General features: G+C 41.8%; 1 protein-coding gene across 9 annotated transcripts in view; it reads right to left on the bottom strand.

The window, feature by feature from the left end:
* Positions 1 to 18,041, bottom strand: part of SAMD13 (sterile alpha motif domain containing 13) — a 26,811-nt gene extending 8,770 nt beyond the window's left edge. For 2 of the 9 annotated variants that reach the window (XR_014853738.1, XR_014853739.1), the window contains exons 1-4: positions 15,994 to 16,133; positions 14,566 to 14,646; positions 10,474 to 10,585; positions 4,823 to 5,244 (exon numbers count right to left, since the gene is read on the bottom strand). Coding sequence is in view for 6 of the 9 variants with exons in the window: in XM_085067951.1 (XP_084924077.1) it covers positions 5,101 to 5,244; positions 10,474 to 10,585; positions 14,566 to 14,637; positions 15,341 to 15,531 (519 nt within the window). In the remaining 3 variants the exon portion in view is untranslated. Of the gene's footprint in view, positions 1 to 817; positions 961 to 4,078; positions 5,245 to 10,473; positions 10,586 to 14,565; positions 14,647 to 15,340; positions 15,750 to 15,778; positions 15,942 to 15,993; positions 16,134 to 16,340; positions 16,475 to 18,002 lie in introns of those variants that run through there. The other 7 variants (XR_014853737.1, XM_085067948.1, XM_085067949.1 and 4 more) reach the window with 7 other exon arrangements.

Genomic DNA, 18,041 nt, shown 5'->3' with positions numbered 1-18,041 from the left:
GATCTGGGGTTAGTTGTTGCTAAAACAAAAACCCAACACAAACAATATTGGAGGGACTCAAAATCAGATAAATAAGGGGGTAGATACAGAGGGAAATACAACAACAGAAACCAGAGTGGCTGAGCACTGTGGAGGGCTTCTGCCACTTCTGAAGTGTCGCATTCGACATGAATTCCTACATTACATCTGACTGAAAAAGACAAGGGCTCAAGTTTTAATGGCCTCATACTCCTGCAACATTTTCAAATCCTCTAGACACACATATTTCCAAGTAGGAAAACCCAGGCAAACTGGTGTGTGTTATTTATGCAGAAGAAAGGGGAGAATTTGAAGAGTGTCCTTGTGAAACAGGGTTGCTACACCCAGGCACACACCCATTTCCACCCTTCCATCCCCACGGTTTGGCCACCAGCTTGTGAACAAACTCAACCACAATTTCCTTACTCTCTTCTTCCTTCCTCCTTCCACCTTGTACTAGGACAAGGCAAAGCAATGTTACTCTTGAATCCAAGAGATCACTGCAAATAATGAGCCTTTCCCTCCCTTTTCTGATATGATTTAGCTGCTAAAATCAGAGGCATCCTCAATACATTAAGTACAAAAGACTGTTTAGAGAGGGGCAGCTAAATTATAGCAATCATCCAAAAAGGGGAAGAGAACATCCTGAGATGAATACAAGTCTGCCAATGCCAAGACATTTGCTGCTGCCTTATCAGCAGATCAGCTGATGATACAGCAGTTTAACTGCTGACAGCTCCTTAAGCAAGGATGCTCACGAGTGCAGCATATAAATACAACAGTGGTCTCCAGTACTCACCAGCAGCCTTCAGCAGCAATGAAACTCTCACATAGAGACCAAGAACCACTTACAGTCTTCAAGGTGCTCCCCTTGGGCTCTCCAGGTGCCTGAGGTTACAGCTGCATTCCCCAAATTTATAGCAACTACCAACCAATGTCATTCTGGGAATTGAATACATATTGAAGATCCAAATGAACATCAGGAAGTCATTACACCAGCCACATGCACATTTACCATCATTAATTTCCCCACATGACTTTTAGGCCAAAAGCCATCCCTAGAAGACAAGGAACTGCTGTTCTGTCTTGGAAGTAAAGAACCAGAATGAAGACAAAGTATGGTAATGTTTTTCTGGTCCTACTCAGACTCAGCCTTCAAATTTAGACAATTTTGCCATTAAAAAATGAGAAATAAATTTGCAGCTTCCCTCAGATTCACAGAAAATAAGACCCTCTGATTTTAAAATAACTGTCACTGTAACTTTAGTGTGACAGTGGAAAGAGGAGTGTTGAAGACAAAAGATCAATTAAATGCTGATTTTTAAAAAGAGGAAGAATGAAAGGATTTGGTAGAATTTGAACATGTTGGAAAATGCAAGGAAAAGAGGAAAGAGTTCATTAGCAATTAATACCTGACAGTGACAGTCTAATGAGACATTTTCCTGGGCCATTTCTAACCGGGAGTGATGCATGGGGGACTACTCCCTTTGTCACAGCTGCCAAATCTTGTCTTATAGGCACAAAAAAAAACTTCTACAAACTGATCAAGTGCAGCACATTAGAATAAACTGGGAACAATAACATGCAGGGAGGGGAAATAGCAGCATTTAGTCAGAATAATTTTATCTGGACGGAGAAAGTGATCTTGGTGGACAGGTACAGCCACAGATCTCATACTTTGCTGACAGTTGCCTTATATGTGCTTTATGTGTGGTACTTGGCTCTGTTTGGATGCAAAGAGAACATACCATGTTGTGTATCTACAGCTTGAGAGGAGAGTGACCAGAGCTGATGCACAATTCCAAAATAAATTTCACACCCATCATACCAGAAAAGATATACTGTAATGCTTTCAGATAATTTTAAAAGTGTATGACAGATTCTGATAGATATGCACTACTGATATTAGGAGAGAAGAAGGACAGGGAAGAGGAAGACCTTGGCTGTAACATGACTGGTTTTGTGCTGACCAACAACATGACAGGGGATCTCAGTGCTGCTTTACTCCTTAAAGCTGCCTCTAGGAGAAGGGCACTCTTAAGTTGTGGTTTGGTGTGAAAGCCAAGACCATCATCCCACACACCCCCACTTCAGCTCAGCAGTTGGATGCTGGCATCTTAACCCTCACCCAGAGGGCTTTTAAGGAGGAGGTACTCTCCCAGCTGCAGGCACATATAAGGGCATGATTTAAATTGGATTCCCGCATCGCTCTGCGACTCAGAGCTGCAGTACTGACATGCTATCCAGTAATGCCTATCAGTTGCTTCCTCATCTCAACAGCAGCTGTGTTTTCTGCAAGAGGAGTGGTAGCTAAAAATAATCCGGCTTTGACTTCCTCTTTTAAACCCTCCAGTCTCTTAAAAAGATTTTTTGTTCTCCCAGAAACAGCAAGGAGAATATAAGAGACAAAACCAGAACGGTCAACTGCGCAAGAAGAGCAGCAGCATTGGGAAGCTCAGAGAACAGCAGGAAAGTACAATAAAAACCAGAGACAGTAAGAAAAAAATTGTGAGTTTTGACAAATATCCTCCAAATTCCCTTTTGCACTTGCAGCAAGATTTATGTAATGCATTTACTTGTATGACTCAGTGGTGCTGAGCAAAGGGAAATACAATCTGGATGTTTCTGAATGCAATTCATTTGCTTATTAAAACATACTAAAAGAAAGAACTGTGTTCAGTAGTCTTCAAATGCACTCTCATGTCTGCACAGTGGAGATTTTTACTCCCTCTTGGAATAAGTATGTTTTACTTCTAATTCTGTCTTCCATAGGTCCACAAAATGTAAATCCCACGCCAAACATGCAAATGGAGAAAAAAAGAATATTCAGTTAATCTTTCAGTAACACAGCAATATGTATTCTCATCCAAAATAATTCTACAAATACAGTGCTGGTTGGCATGTCCAGACTGCTTTCATGATCCCTTTTATAAACATACCTAAATCTATATTAAAATATTTAGAATTTTCATGTATAGTTTTTAAATTGCAGCCCAAAATTAGCCAGATACAGACTACAGCTCAAAATTTCCTTAGGCAGGGTTGATGATCTCAATTTTGATCTAGTCTTCCAGAAGATTCCTACTCCCAGACGGTATCTCTGGACATGACTTACAGACCTACTGCTGACAGACTAACACCTAAGTAAGCACCATACAAGGGAGAAAGAAATGATGAATGCATCTCTGTCCTACTGTCTTAAATTCCAAATAAAATACTTTGTACAATGTAAAGGATAGAAAATATCCAAGAAAGCATGCTGCTGCATATATATTTATGTAATATAGTGTATACCATGAGCTTTACTTATGGCATAGGTATTAACACGGCTTTGACCTTTCTCTCCCCTTTCTCCCTTCAACACCAGTAAACACAAGCAACTCTCCAAGCACTGTAGCATGAACTGCCACCTCACACTTGGCCAAGTCAGAGTGAAGACAGGGCCTCTACCTAAGCAGGAGATTACAGGAGTTTCTCCTTCCTCTCCCTGAATCCTGTCTCCACTTGGCAGAAAGCAGCAACCTTCTCCCTTCTCAGCTGCACCCCCTCACCATTTTTCCCACACCACTTCCACCTTCATCACACTCTCGTGCTTATTTCCTACTTCCCAGCTCCTTTGCTCAGCACCACTGTTGCAACCCCACATCCCCATTTCAGGGGTCATCAGAAAGCTCTCTGTGCCAGAGATGATGGTGAGCCCAGACAGGGCTTAGCACCGCCCATGGGCTGTCTCCCTGACATTCTGGGGTAAATCAAACCATCCTGTGTACCATGGCCAGCACAGCAGCTCTGCACCACTGACAGCTCCAGGCAGGGGTAAGGGAAACACAGATGTTACTGGTAAACTGTGACCACGGCTTCTCTTTCTGCAGTATGTAATACCCAAGAAGAAAGAGCAAAAATAATTAAACCTTTAAATATTATGGTAGGTGATGTTAAAAGTAATCACAAGAACATAGAATATTACGTAGGTTTTGGTACCTTTTTAATAGGAAAATGGAGAAAAGGAGCTCCAATATACCACAACAGAGAAAGTAAAAGATCTGTAAAGTAAACTGAATCCAAACATAAGTAATGTTTTATTGGGATATAGCAAGCAACCTATCAAATAGGGAACCGGTACAAACAGATTGAACATGACTCTCTTTTAACAGAGATGTATGGTGACAAGACAGCTTCTTTCAATTCCTAAAACAAGTATTCAAAGTGTTAAGTAAAGCATTTTTAAAAAATCAATCATTACAACACCAAAGACAGACAATATTAAAAATGTGCAGAATTTTACTTTTTACAAATTTCTGCTTAATGTTAGAAAACAATCATAAATTAAAAAAAAGGAATAAAACGAAGCTTTTTTTTTGTTTGCAAAGCAACAAAACAAACCTTTAAAAACCAACTATATTTTACATAGGACTACTGTTAAAAACAGGTGAAAAGCTGAAAATTTAAAGGACAGCAAAAAATACACAACCCAGTTTCACCTGTCAGCAACACCTTCTGCTATCGAAGGAGTTATGTTAGTTGTATGTACAGCTTTAAACATTGCAGCATACCACGAGTAAACCTTAATAAGGTCAAAATAGGACCCTCTGCAAAAAAGGGTGACTTGGCAAGTGTCAGTCCCATCCTGAAATTATAAGTAGTAATAATTTTAGTAGGTCTTTAGTGTAAGTCAAAACCTACTTTAATTGGTTCCTCTCTCCTAAAGACGTATGTAAACTTTGGGGTTGTTTTTGTTAATTTTTTTGGTATTTTAATTAATGAAATCAAGAACATGTCTGGCTCAAAAATGAGAATGACATACCTCCCTTTTGTTCTGGATACAGTGATGTAGCTATCTCAACATGCTCATTGACACTTCCTAAAAGAGAAAATCATTATGTTCTATGTAAAAAATACACACCACCTCTCTCAGTTCAGACTCAGTATATAGTATATTGCCAACTCTATCCAATAGGATATATATTGTAATTTGGTTTAAACTCTTAATAGATATATTCTCTCTTTACAAAGTTCCATCACATGAAACCAAATTGCTTATTTTTCCTTTGAGGCACAGCATGACCCCAATTAGACAATTAGCTATAAAGAGTTGTTCTTTAGATGTTGTGTCTGTAGAGGTTTTACGTGATATTCATAGATTTTCAGCGCAGGCCCCAGTTTTAATGAAAGTCCAGTCAGTACATCATTTCTTGTCATCAACAGTAATGACTTCCCATCAATTTCCTATAAGAAGAATTGAAGAGTTGATAAAGACAAATATACAAATCTAACAGATGAGAACAGTCATGCAATAAATGAAAGACTACTAGAGAGGATCAGTGAGAAAAGACATAGTAGCCTTGATTTTCCTGAAAGCATGTTTACAGCTGCTAAACTCCACTGTCTGCTTTTCAAGTGCTCACCTGTGCTGGCTAATGAATAAATAATATTTAGGCAAGCACAAAATCCGAATGAGCTTAATTTCAAAATTCTCTCCTTGTAAAACTTTTTCAAATTAATAGGTACAAGTGCAGAATGCCTAATTATCAGCCATTAAGGGAAGGAGACTCCTAAGAAGGCAGCTTATGAAGTGCATTTCAGAAGAATTACTATGGATAGCAATATGCAAGTTTAGACTAGTCAGTATCTGCTAATAACTTCAGGTGCCTCCTTTAAAAAGCCAACTTTCCCATGCATGCTGTGGGGGGAAAAAGGAAAAGACTCTTCCAGTCAGAAATTTTAGAAGGGCCTAACTGGAGCTTGACACTCCAGAGGAACTCCTCTTCCTCTACTTACAAGGGAAGAGGAGAAAAGCAGCAACTTGCCAGCTTAGGTCTCAACAACCCCTACATTTCCTGTTTAAAATACCTCTTGTAAATCACAGAAATGGTGGGATTTTTTTCCTCTCAGACCTTGACCTTCTGACCTGTTTAGATTAGAAATCCTGCAGGCTTTGGGTCTTTTTTCCATCTCAAAACCTTTCAAAATGGAAGAGAAAGAATCCACATTTCTTAACTCCCTTCTGCCTTTCAGACACAGGACCATACTTTTCATTACACATTCTTACAATTCAATCACACTGAACTACTCCAGAAACAGGAGCTACAGCTACACGACAATGCATTGATTGGTGTCTCACAACACAGCCAGATCTCCAAAGGGCATCGTAACCCAAACATATATATAGCCTTATCTGGCATTCTCCTGCACTGGACTCCACTTTGCTGCTTCATTCTTTTTTATACTTTTAATTAAAACCCCCTCACTATTAACTGTTGAATTTGTTATCAAAAGCCAACAACTAATTCAAATGTTAGCATCTATTGTTGTCCTCTAATATACTGCCAAAATTTAGTATTTTGTACGTATTAAAAACATCACACATCAATTTATCCCACTGAAGAATATTCCTTTGGAATGTTAAACATTATCTTGGAAATATCAGAGATCCCATCCTTGATTACAACTCAACATGAAAAGAAGATCTCTATTACAGTTCAGCAAGAATTTGCCCAGACTGATCTCTCTTGCGATTTGATAAAGTTTATAAATAAAAAATACAGGGTCTTTTAATAAAAAAAACACAACATAGTCAAAGACCAGCTGAAAGTGGTATTTCTTTAAAATATCCCCAAGACGCATACGACTACTAATCCCTCAAGGGAGCCCAAAGTAACAGTATTTCTAAAAGAAAAAAAAGTTTCCAATAACATTTTACCCAATTATAGCAGGTGCCTCTTTCCAATTACTGTTGAGAATGTTAATGGTTAAAACCAGTTTCTATCCTCTCTTTTCCATTCGTCACAATTCTTTCTGTGGGAATTTTGACACCAGTGAGTATTTTGCTCATTGCTATGACCGATCTGAAGTTGCCTTTTCTGCTGCTGTTCAACGATGCTATGGAGGAAGAACAGCCTCCAGCTTGGTAGGATCCAAATGAAGTAAATCCAGTACCTGGAATAGGAGAAACTCCAAGAATAGGAAAAAAGCATCTATTCCTTTCCCTTCTTCTTCCACAGGGTTCCCTGTGGTTTCCAGAAATGCTGGTAACTACTAAGACTTTCAGTGAGTAGAAAATTGGTTCTTTAAACATATCTGTGTAGGAATGAGTGAATACGTATTCAGAGTTCAAGCATTTTTATATCTTTGTGTGTATTCTAAGCTTTACCTCTTTCACTTCAAGTTTTCCAAGTTAACCTGCTTCTGCAGAATTGTCACTGTTACTCCTGTTTTTGGCACCAGGTAAGATTTTGTATGCTCTGGTGACTTCTCTGATTTCTTCTCTGCTACTTCTCTATTTTCTGGATTATTTTTCAGGATGCAATTTTGATGCCAGTTCCAAGTATGCCTTTTTAATGTTAACTGCAGAGAGACTTCTCTGCACAACTCGACCTAACAATAATTCCCCACTGTGCCAGGATGACCTCAACAGCAGTATCATGTTGTCTTCAGCAAATAACCAGGGGACTGGTTAGGCTTCATGTCCTCCCACTCTTTCTGCCCTAAGTGACTGAGAAGTGCAAAGTTTTACAGTAAGCCACCACGGGAGCATGGAAGTCAGCATGCTCACGTGCTCCTCCATGCTGTGGCTCTGCTAGAAAGCAGCAGTAGACACAAGCTGATGTCAAACCCCAGATTCCCTTCTGGTAAAGCACAGCAGTGAGGCCAGCAAACTCAGCACTGAGTTAGCTGGGCATATCTGGCTATCACAACACTAGTAGTCAAGAAGCCATGGGGGCAATAACAAAGGTCAGAGCATAAGCACATCTTGAGACCTTGCAAACAGCTTCAGTCTTGGAGTGAGCCACAGTCCCCCATGCTTCCAGGGCTGCTAGAGAAAGTTCAGCCACATATTGGCAGGCTATATTTCTCTGAAGGTGTTCACACCCTCATCCTGCAACTGCTATTCCTCCCTCTTTAGGCATCCTGTGTCCCCAGCTTCTTGACTTGTCTGATTTGCTTGCTGATGTTATGTTTTTTATAATTGGGCAACATCTTTCAGTTGAATCTGTGTTCATTGGTAAAATGATTTGGTGAAATCAGTGGAATTCCAAGAAGGAATAATATATAATCATCATACAAGCATCACTCCTTACGAGCACTTACATTACAGTTTTAATAAAACATTCTGCTGCCCTCAAAATGTCATTTTCCTTAAAATATTGTAAGAAAAATTCAGGTCTTAAAGATTTTTTGAGTCACTTGTTTTAGGTGAGTCCAGACGTATTCAGATTCATCAAAAGAAAGTGTGGACTCAGTCACTGTTGTGTAAAACCTCAGTGTAATAATAGATGTCATGATTACATTCTGGGCTAAGGATATTTTGTAAGGACACCATTGTGCTACCCCTACTGAAGCAGTTCAGTGGAAAACAATTTCCCAGTGTTGTAGGTGAAACTGAATACTTTACCACTTACAAACTCATTCCTCTTCCAGTACATATTCAGGGCAGTAGATCAAATGAAACTAGGTTTCTGGGACCCAGGAAACTGCAAATGACAGGGAAATAGAGAGGACCAGAATTGCAGCTGCATGCCTGGTGCTCTATAGACAGAGGATGGCTAAGGATTTAAAGTGAACCTATCTATACTGCCATACCTGGAAGATCCTAATAAAAAAATACTGTAAGAACACAGAGTTAAAGTTAGTGGTAGCAAATAGTGTAGAAGAAACCGAACAGCACCACTGATAAGAAGTTAGGGACAAGGTTGTTTGTAGGGCTGCTCCTGGTGCAGACAGGGAAAAAAGGCAAACCTGGCATGTAGAATCAGGCACTTGCTGCTCCTCATACTGCTAATAGAAAGGAGGGGAAGGAAATGCCAATGACTTCTGCTGTGGTTGTCCATCCCTCAGCTCCTGGCCACATCCTGGTGGCAGCTGTCAGTCTCTCTCTCCAAGGTTTTAGCATAGGGTGAAGCTGGCAGCGGAATCATGGCCACATTTCAGCACATGGCTATCCTAGCAGAGCCCTCAGTTACCCTACTGAAACCACTTGCCCTCACTGCAGAATACTATTAACACCTTTACACTTTACTTCTATGCTCCTTTCCATAAGGCTGTTGCAAACTGATTTGTCAAAACTCTTAAGTTAGCCTCACCTTCCTGCTGAAAAATCAGTAGTAATTACTGCAGTATTATTGACAAGCCAGCTGGGAGGCAGAAAGGTTAAGATATTTGATGAAAGTCAGAGGTATCTATTAGTATACGGAAAAGACTCCCAGAGGCCACTATTACTTTGCCTGTGTGGTCCTTTTAAGCCACATTTCCAGGGCTGTTGAGGAGACATGGATGCTGGTATTAAGGAATGGACACACTCAAACATTTTCTTTTTTGGCCTGTTCATCCATCTTCAAATTCTGAAAAATCAGTAACAGCTGCAGAAAGAACCTCTCTCTGCAACCTTCCAGAGAGTCACCCAACACCACACTTTTCACCCCCAAGAACAAAGAGCTAAATTTAGATACTTTGTTATATACATCAATTACAATCAGATGGGATTTCACAGACATTGTGCTGAAGGTCACCAGCATTAACCTGACCAAGCACGATGTTATTTCATGTGAATGCACAGTGTCCCTGCAAAGCTGCCAATAACTTGTACCAGCTTAGTACCTTGGAAGGTCAAGCCATCTATTTTGATAACTAGTTACAAGTGTGGGTGACTAATTTCCTGGTAGTCACATACAAACCTACAGACTTATTTGGGGAGGTGCTGAACTGCCAATTTGATGTAAGTCACTTCTCCATGGAACTGGTGGGCTGTAGGCCAAGTAAGCTGACTTCCCTATTCTGCCCCACTAACACATCTTTACCAGCAGGTGAGTTACAATGGACCATGTGATGGTTAAGCTCTTTGCTGATCTAATCCACCAAAAGAAGCCTTACATTAGTATCAGCAGTTACAAGGACCAGAAACAAAGACCCAACCTCTTTCTCACACTGACTCCTACAAACACGCTGCTCCCCTGTCAACTAATTGCCATCTTGTCCTTTCCATGTTCACTTGTACTGCCAAGTTCCATGCAGCACAGCAGCCCCTTTTCCACCCTATGCCTTTGAAATCAACTTGCTGCTTAGAAGCCCCAGGTTTTATAAATACTCATTAGTATATTTGCACATACACTAAGAAAGAAGGGAATTCACATTTTAAATACCATTCACATTTTAAATAACAAGACAGTGAAACTGAGTGGGTGGTATAGGGAGACTGAGTTCAAGCCAGAAAATTTGTTTAGATTTCTCACCTTTCTGAATGCTATTTTAAACAAACTCCAACGCACTATCCACAGCTTGTAGAACAATATTACTACTCAGAGATCACAGTCCCATGCATTGTCACCCAATAACAGACTCAAATCCCCCCATTAATGTGGGGTTTTTCCCCCCATTTTAGAGTATATAACCAGGCCCATGGCAAAAATGTGCAATGTGAGAAACTGGTGGCAATCAAAAGGTCTTTGCTAACAGATTTACCTGTTCCTGAAAAGCATTGGCTTGTTCTTCAAATCCAGCTGTTCTGAAATAATTCACAACATCGGTAACAGCCCAGTCAGCAGGATCCGGAGGTCTCCCATTCTCTACTGAACTGCAAAGTGCAAATCCAGACAAGTAATCACTAACGGTGTGCAGAACATCTGCTGCTCCTTTGTGCACACCTCACGTACATTCCCTCCTTCCTTGTTTCTGCAGGAAAAGGGTTCTTTGATACATTCGCCCCACCCCAGTACAGAACAGTCACTCCTGTTCTTTTGCATTCCAAAGACCTGATGCTGGGGAAAACCGAGATACCTCTCCTTTCAGAAAGGAAGAAAGTACATGAATCTTCACATCAGCCAATGGTAATCACTTCCTACAAGTGTGCCGCCTTTGCTGTTGGACAATGAAAACTGCCCTAACTGGGGTACCAAATTTCTGCCTTCCAAGTCTGAAGTTTGTTTTCAGCTACCAAGTAATTAAAGAATTGTATGTGGATTATTCTTTGCACAGATGAGACTATCCTTGTAACTTGGGTAGAAATTACTGGTAACCATCTGCGCCTTACAAAACAACAAATAAACTACAAATAAACAAAACTCCTCAACCAAACCAAAACAAAAGAGGCACCAAATGATTGCACCAATTCTCAATATAGAAAATTTCCCCAAATTGTTTTCACATTCATCTTTGGACAAATCTATGGACTTTTTAAATAGCTGTACATCTGTTAAAAAATCAGTTAATTCCTTCTGTGATTAACCTCAGGCAATTGCTTCTCACAGTAGGAAAACCAACAAAACATTCATATTACTATCCTTATCCTGCATTTCTTTTCCTCAAACTGTAATAACTCTATCACAAAGATAACCTTTGTGTAGCTGAAAATTTTGGTAAAAAAGACACACAGTGAGCTTGATTGCCTTTTCTACTGCAATTTATGAGGATGAAGAGCAAGACATCAAAAAGCTTCTTTAACAAGTTTCTTCAACCAGAATTCCTGAAGTTCATGCCAAATACTTGCCACTGTTCTGCATGCTTAACCATAATGCTAATGAAGAAATATCGAAAATGTACAGATCAGGGCAGGTGTCAGAATCCTGTCCACTTTCTGGTCTGAAGCTTAGAGGCAGGACTTTGATTTCAACAGCACCAGCTGGAAAAGAAACAGATTATACTCTCCTGACACCATTTGTTTTCTGTTCTTCAATTTTTTCTTTTCCAACTGTCATCATCTCTGCCTTGCCTGGACTTGTATGTCTTTCAGCAAAATCACTGGGTAAATCAAGGGCCAACCATTTTTAAAAGTAGCCAAAATGAAATCTATACAGAGTGTCTCCCACCACTGTTTCCACAACATTCTTATTTCTACAACTATCCGAGCCCTGGGAGGAGGACTCACAAAAACAATTTTTTCATCTCCTTGAACTCTTGAAACGTGTCTGTCAATACAGCAATAAAATCTGGCCACAGAGATGATCCACAACCTGTGCTGTACTTGACCTTCTAAAAGCAGTTTCTTTCATTTATCACAGATCTCTGAGAATGAGAAATGCAGTTTCTTACTTTTGTTCATCACATAATGACTTACTTCATGAATTGCTTCACTGACTGTGATTAAATAGAAAGCAACAGTCAGCAAAATTGAAAATGAGATGATCTGGCCTTATCAGAGCTGTCCTTTTTTCCTTTTTGTTTTTTTTAAATCAAAGAATGCCTTTCAATTAAGATTTTTTGGTGTTGCGAACATTCTGATGCTTAAGAAGTAATAGGTGAAAAGCTCCACACAAAATCTGTACATATTTATAAAAGCAGCATTTGAGAAATTATTTTTAAATCTTTGCATTTTCCCTAAGAAATAGACTGTAACTTTCAATTATTCATTTTCTGCTTAAAATTAAAAATAAATAAACAAAACCCCAGCAACTCAGAAAAAATATATATATATACTGACTTTAACCCTTCCTAAACAGAAAGGTTCCTAAAGACAAAGTTCAGTCTGTAAAAATATCACCTAAATGTAATTTGCTTACTTCTCCAAACACTTTAATTTCAAGTTCAATAGGGTCCCAAACTCTCCACAATTTTGTATTTCAGCCCAAGTGCCTTAGCTTTTCTTGTAGCTCTTCTTTTATCACTGAGGAACTACATCTTAGTCCTGCCCCATCCAGGGCTCAACTGCAATGACTTCAGGGGCTCTACCTCAAACATTAATTAATCATAGGAAGTAATTGCAAGTTCCTGCCTCAAGGAATAGCATCATGCTGGACCTCAAGTGGAGCCAATTTCCACAGCTACAGCTGCAGAAGACTGGAAGGCATGTGGCAGACTGCTGGAGGCTGACTGGATTTTAACCCATCTACCCACACAGATGCTTATTTGGCTTGTAGACTTTGTTAGTCTCCTCCTCACCCTGCTGTAGATATGGCTGTATTCTTCAGACAAGAAAAGGGAATATATAACATCCATGACTTAGCCATACACTGGCTGATGCCTGATATCCTGGATACTTTAAAAGCTTAAGAGGACTAGCATTTTAGGCTTTGAAATTAAATACTAGATGCACTGGCAATGAATAAGAATTAGGTTTGTCTGTTTTTCACCACTGTCCCTGTGCCTTTATTGCCATCATGTGGCAGAAGCAGCAAGGTCTGAAAGGATATAGCTGAGAACAAACAGCTATTTATAACCACTTCAAGAAAGTGTCAAATACTTCCTTTGTAGATATGCCCACATACATACTATATACATTCATCTACAAACCACAGCCCCACCGTTTAATTACAATTTCCATCAACTGTAAAAAGCCACCTTAGCAATCAGTAGTTGAATCTTTATCACCCAAGCCTTGGGGAAAATGATTAAACGTAAACTGTCCTTGCTTTGCTTGCCTCCCTTCTCCTCCCACCACAGAGTGCTCATTGTAGAAACCAGACTGTCAAATGGAAGGTGGCTTCTGAGGGACATGCACAATATTTATTCAAGCCACTGGATAGGAAAATGCTCTTTATGCTGCTGTGGTGTAGCCAGTGTCTCAAGTGAAGGGGGAGGATGCTGATTTTAATGGCTGCCATCAGATCTTTTGATGCTACGTCGTAATCAGGTGTTTCATCAGTAGCCTGAAGTGACCATTATTGTTTACATTACTCTAGTGCCTGGTAGCGTATGCATTGTCACGTTTTCTTGGACAGCTTATGTAAAAGAGATCCGAAGGAGAATAATGAGGTGCAGCTGCACAGAAGCGTTGCAGTTTGAGAGAACAGACTAAGAGCTCACTCTTAGTCACCTTTCTTTGTGGTTTTTTTCCTCTAACATACATACATACGTGTACATCTCTCTCACCATGGCTTCTGTAACCCTAAAGCAGCACAGCCAGATTTTGCTCACAGAACTTCATTTCTCAGATCACAACTTCATTCAGAACTGATAGTCCTAATTTAAGAATTTCTGACCTTAAGTAAATGCCTACAAAAAGGTTCCCATCCCTTAGCCTGCAGTTTACCACACAAAAGAAAGCAGTAGAGCAGTACACACTGTATCTCTTCCTTATTCCCACCCTAGGTCTGAAATAAAACCCCAGCAATTTAGGGCTTCTCCAATAAACAGCTTAAAGTATCTGTTTCAGAAGGGAACTGACACCTAAGCGATATGCTGCTGCTACTTCTCAGCCCTAGACAGGCGGGCTGTCAGCAGAGAGGTAACTTCCACACAAGACACTTCTCTCCAGTAGGCACTGGTTCTGCAAAAGCCACTAACAGAGAGGTGAGCAGAGGCACAACACTGGTTACAGTGCTACTACTTGTTTTAGTCTCTGGCTGAGAGGAAAAGAAACAATGGAGAAAGGCATACCCCTAAATTAAGTTACTAGCTCCTACATCTCTTCATTGCTATACAGTCCTACCACATACCACTTTTAACCAACTCAGTGCCCTGAACTCTTCTATTTCAAAGCTGAAATACAATAAAAGTAATTAAGAACAAGGAGGGTTTGAAATGAGCAAAGCTGGAAATGTCCACTATTGCCAATTGCATTACTTCAAAAGAAAACAAAATTCAAAATCCATGTGCTATTTACACAAAAGGAACACTTACTTTTTGACATCCAGAGAGCCATTTTCCTTGTTTTCCATGTCAACAGTTAGCATAGGGAGGATAGAAGTTTTACTTCAGCAACTGATCAACAGGGAGGAAAAAAAAGGCTGTGTTTAATTACTGGTAGTATGACAAGAGCAGCATAATGTAATAGAAATAAACATTCTACAGAGACAGAAGAATGTTTCCCCTTGAGAGCAACAGTGCTGTCAAAGACTGATTTCCTCAGAAGCCTGGCAAAGCTGATAGTAGCTAATGAACTAAAAAAAAAAGCTGACCAGTGCTTCAAACACAATAAATATTACTTGCCTGAAAATCAAGGAAGGTAGTAATATATTTGATCCTTTTTACAAGTGTTAAAATTTTGATCACACTGTATGTATTCATACACATGGAGATTGACCTTCAATATATAGCTGTGTATCAAGAGAGTTAATAGGCCTTCAGTCATCCTGTGACACAGAGGATCCAAAGAGATGGAAAGTCTTTAGAGAGGTTTGGAAATAGCCTTGTTTACAAATGTGGACTTGGATACAGATGAACATGTGACTTATGCCCATTGCACACATTAAGCTGGTACACAGAGTTGCTAATTGAGCACCAAACTCCTGAGGCCTAAATCACTCTGTAATCCATAAGACCTCCCTTCCTGCACTACAGCAGCTTCTTCTATAGGTATGCTATACTGAACTCCAAAAAGGAAAGGTGCACAAGAATGCCAGGAGAAAACCCAGTTCGTTTTCTTCCTTGCAGCATGCTGGAGTACTTTCACCACCCAGCTTTTTCCATCACTCCACAGAACATGCAGAAATGATCTGAGCCTTTCCTTTCTGTTCTCAAGTAAGCCATTTCTATTTCAGAGAGCACCAGAGAATGGACCAAGGACTCAGGATGTTCTTGCTGTAGCATTAATGGACGCCAGTGAAATGTCTCAAAGCTCTGGGAAGTACAGAATAGGGAAATCATGCTCTTCAGCTAAAACTTTGCAAAAATAGAGAATAGAAATTAATACTGCCGTGAGGAGAAAAAAAATAAAATAAAAAAAAAGACCCTTTATTATACATGTAGCAGCACGTAAAGCACCAAGAAAACAGTAACAAAGTAATCGGAAAGATGCTTCTTCCTGCATCGCTGACCAAACAACTGCACGCATTCCCTGAAATCACTTCTCGGTTCACCTGAGGTGACTGCAAACGACACCCGCACATCCTACCTGCGGAACGCCCCGCGCACGGCCCGCAGCCCCCGGGCTCGGGGCGGCACCTCCCGCGGAGCCCCCGGGCCCGGCCGGCGGGGCTCCCGGGGCTGCGCTTCCCCGCGGCTGTGACACGCGTTCAGCATCTCACGGGCACCCCCGAGCCCGCTCGCACTGCACCACACATTGTCAGTTTTGACTGGGGGCGGGGGAAGCAAGGCAGAAAAACCTACCTACGAGCAACTAAACCGGCGCATGGCTACCGGCTGCTGCGGAGCGGCGGAGCCCGCGGCCCCCGCCCCCCGGCGGCAGCGGGCGCTCCGCGGCGGCTCCGAGTGACACCGGGAGCGGCCCCGCCCGGCCCCGTGACGCGCCCGCACACACGGACCGCCCGCGTCATGGCCGCCGCGTTAAAGGCGCCGCGCCGCGGGAGCCCCGTGCCGCACCCCGTGCCGCACCCCGTGCCGCGCCCCGGCCCCGCCCGCCGCGGGAGGCACCTGGGGGCCGGCGGGCTGCGGCCGGCAGCGGGTGGGGCACCAGCGACGCCTCCGCCGAGCGGCTTCCCACCGGCAGCGCTTACCTGCGGGGGAGCTGCGGGCAGCGCAGGGCCTGGGGAGCCGGGATGGGCGGGCGCGGACCTGCCGGAGAGCGGCACTCGGGGCTCGGTTCATGATCGAGGTCCTTGGGGCCTCCTGGTGGACATTCCTACTCCTCCTAGCGAGCGGGGTGCGGGAGGTAACGGAAAGGAGACAAATCCAGGTAGTTGTGGAAGGGTGCGGTACAGAGCCGAGGAAATTTTACTCAAGGTAGGAAATAGAAGCCGCCAGATCTCGGAAAATTGATAAAGTTATAGAAATTCATTCCTAGAATGAGTTGGTCAACACGCATATATGTGAGTAGCAGACACTTGGCTTTCTGTGAAACTCGGGCAACTGCAGGCTCGAGGTGATGGGAAAGAGAAGTGACCAAGGACAGCACAGCCGAGTCACCCCCAGCGTGCCACCGCCGGCACTGGGGAGAGGAGATGGAGGCACTGAGTCTACAGATCTCAACTCGTTTGAGCTCCAGACTTTCTTTCACAAGGAGACAGTACCCAGGGGATTTACTGTACAGAAAGATACAACTCAAAGAGCCTACAAATGATTAAGTCTGTCCCACCGGCAATAAAATCTCACCCACAGAGTTGAATACAAAAGTTGTCAAGTTTTTCTGTCAACAACATTTATTTATTTATTTATTTTTACACTATTTTTTTATTTCTTCAGTACTTCCTTGATTCCTGATGTGTCCTAATGGCATAGAAGCATTACTTGGATGCACTGTCAGTGCAAGGGAAATCGAGCAAGGAATATCAACACACCCTGCCTTCCCCACCCATGGTCTTTGCAGCCAGGGCTGCATCCCAGCCACTGCTCAGATGCTGTGACCTTTTGACTATCCTTAACAGGCTGGGTTACTTCAAATTTGTGGGTTGTTTCACATGAAAAATCTCCTTCTGAATCAAGCCACTCAAATTACACTCTTGTTTGCTGCAAGGCAAAGGGGACATCACAAATTACCTGGGGATTCGCACAGAACCCACTGGTGACTCCGGCCTGATTGCCGCAGAGCTCTGACACGAGTGCCCAGCTGGCACGGACAGACAGAGCCTGCTTGGCTGCCAGAGTGGGCACACGGGGCTGTCCCAGGCACTGCGCATCCATCTCACTCCCAGACAAAGCTTACTGCACCTCGGCAGCATGGAGATCCAGGTCACCTATCTGCTAGCTGGACAGTTACAAGCACTAAAATTACCAGAAAAGTGGACTTTTGGGCAAAGGACTGTAGACATGACTTCCCCATCCACTTCATTTTGTCTGACTTACATGCTGTCAGGTAAATAACCAAAGCTCGCAGAAGCTTTGCAAGTAACAGGACTCGAGTGTTGACAGAAGCATTGAGAACAGAGGGCAATAACAGTCCTCGCTGCTTTGGGATTTAAATAAATGCAGATAAACAAGATAAATAGAGTATTAAGTGTACTGTGCCCTAAAGAAAACCCTCTTCCCATCCCAAAGTGTTCTGTAAGACGTGGCATATTTGTGTTGGACAAGTGAGCCGAGTAAGGCAATTCTTTTCTGTCTCTCAAGAAATAAACATTCTAAATGAAGCCATAATGAGTTTTCTGCATCAGCTGGTTTCTAACTTCGGTAATGAACTGACATTTGAGGATACAAATATAAACGAGCTATTTTACTCACACTCTCCCTTTCATCATGTTATTCAGTTAATCCTCTGAGTA

The sequence above is a fragment of the Lichenostomus cassidix genome, chromosome 8, assembly GCF_008360975.1.
Source record: "Lichenostomus cassidix isolate B80296 chromosome 8, HeHo_3.0, whole genome shotgun sequence".
Taxonomy (NCBI): domain Eukaryota; kingdom Metazoa; phylum Chordata; class Aves; order Passeriformes; family Meliphagidae; genus Lichenostomus; species Lichenostomus cassidix.
This window is presented reverse-complemented; position numbering and strand designations above follow the sequence as displayed.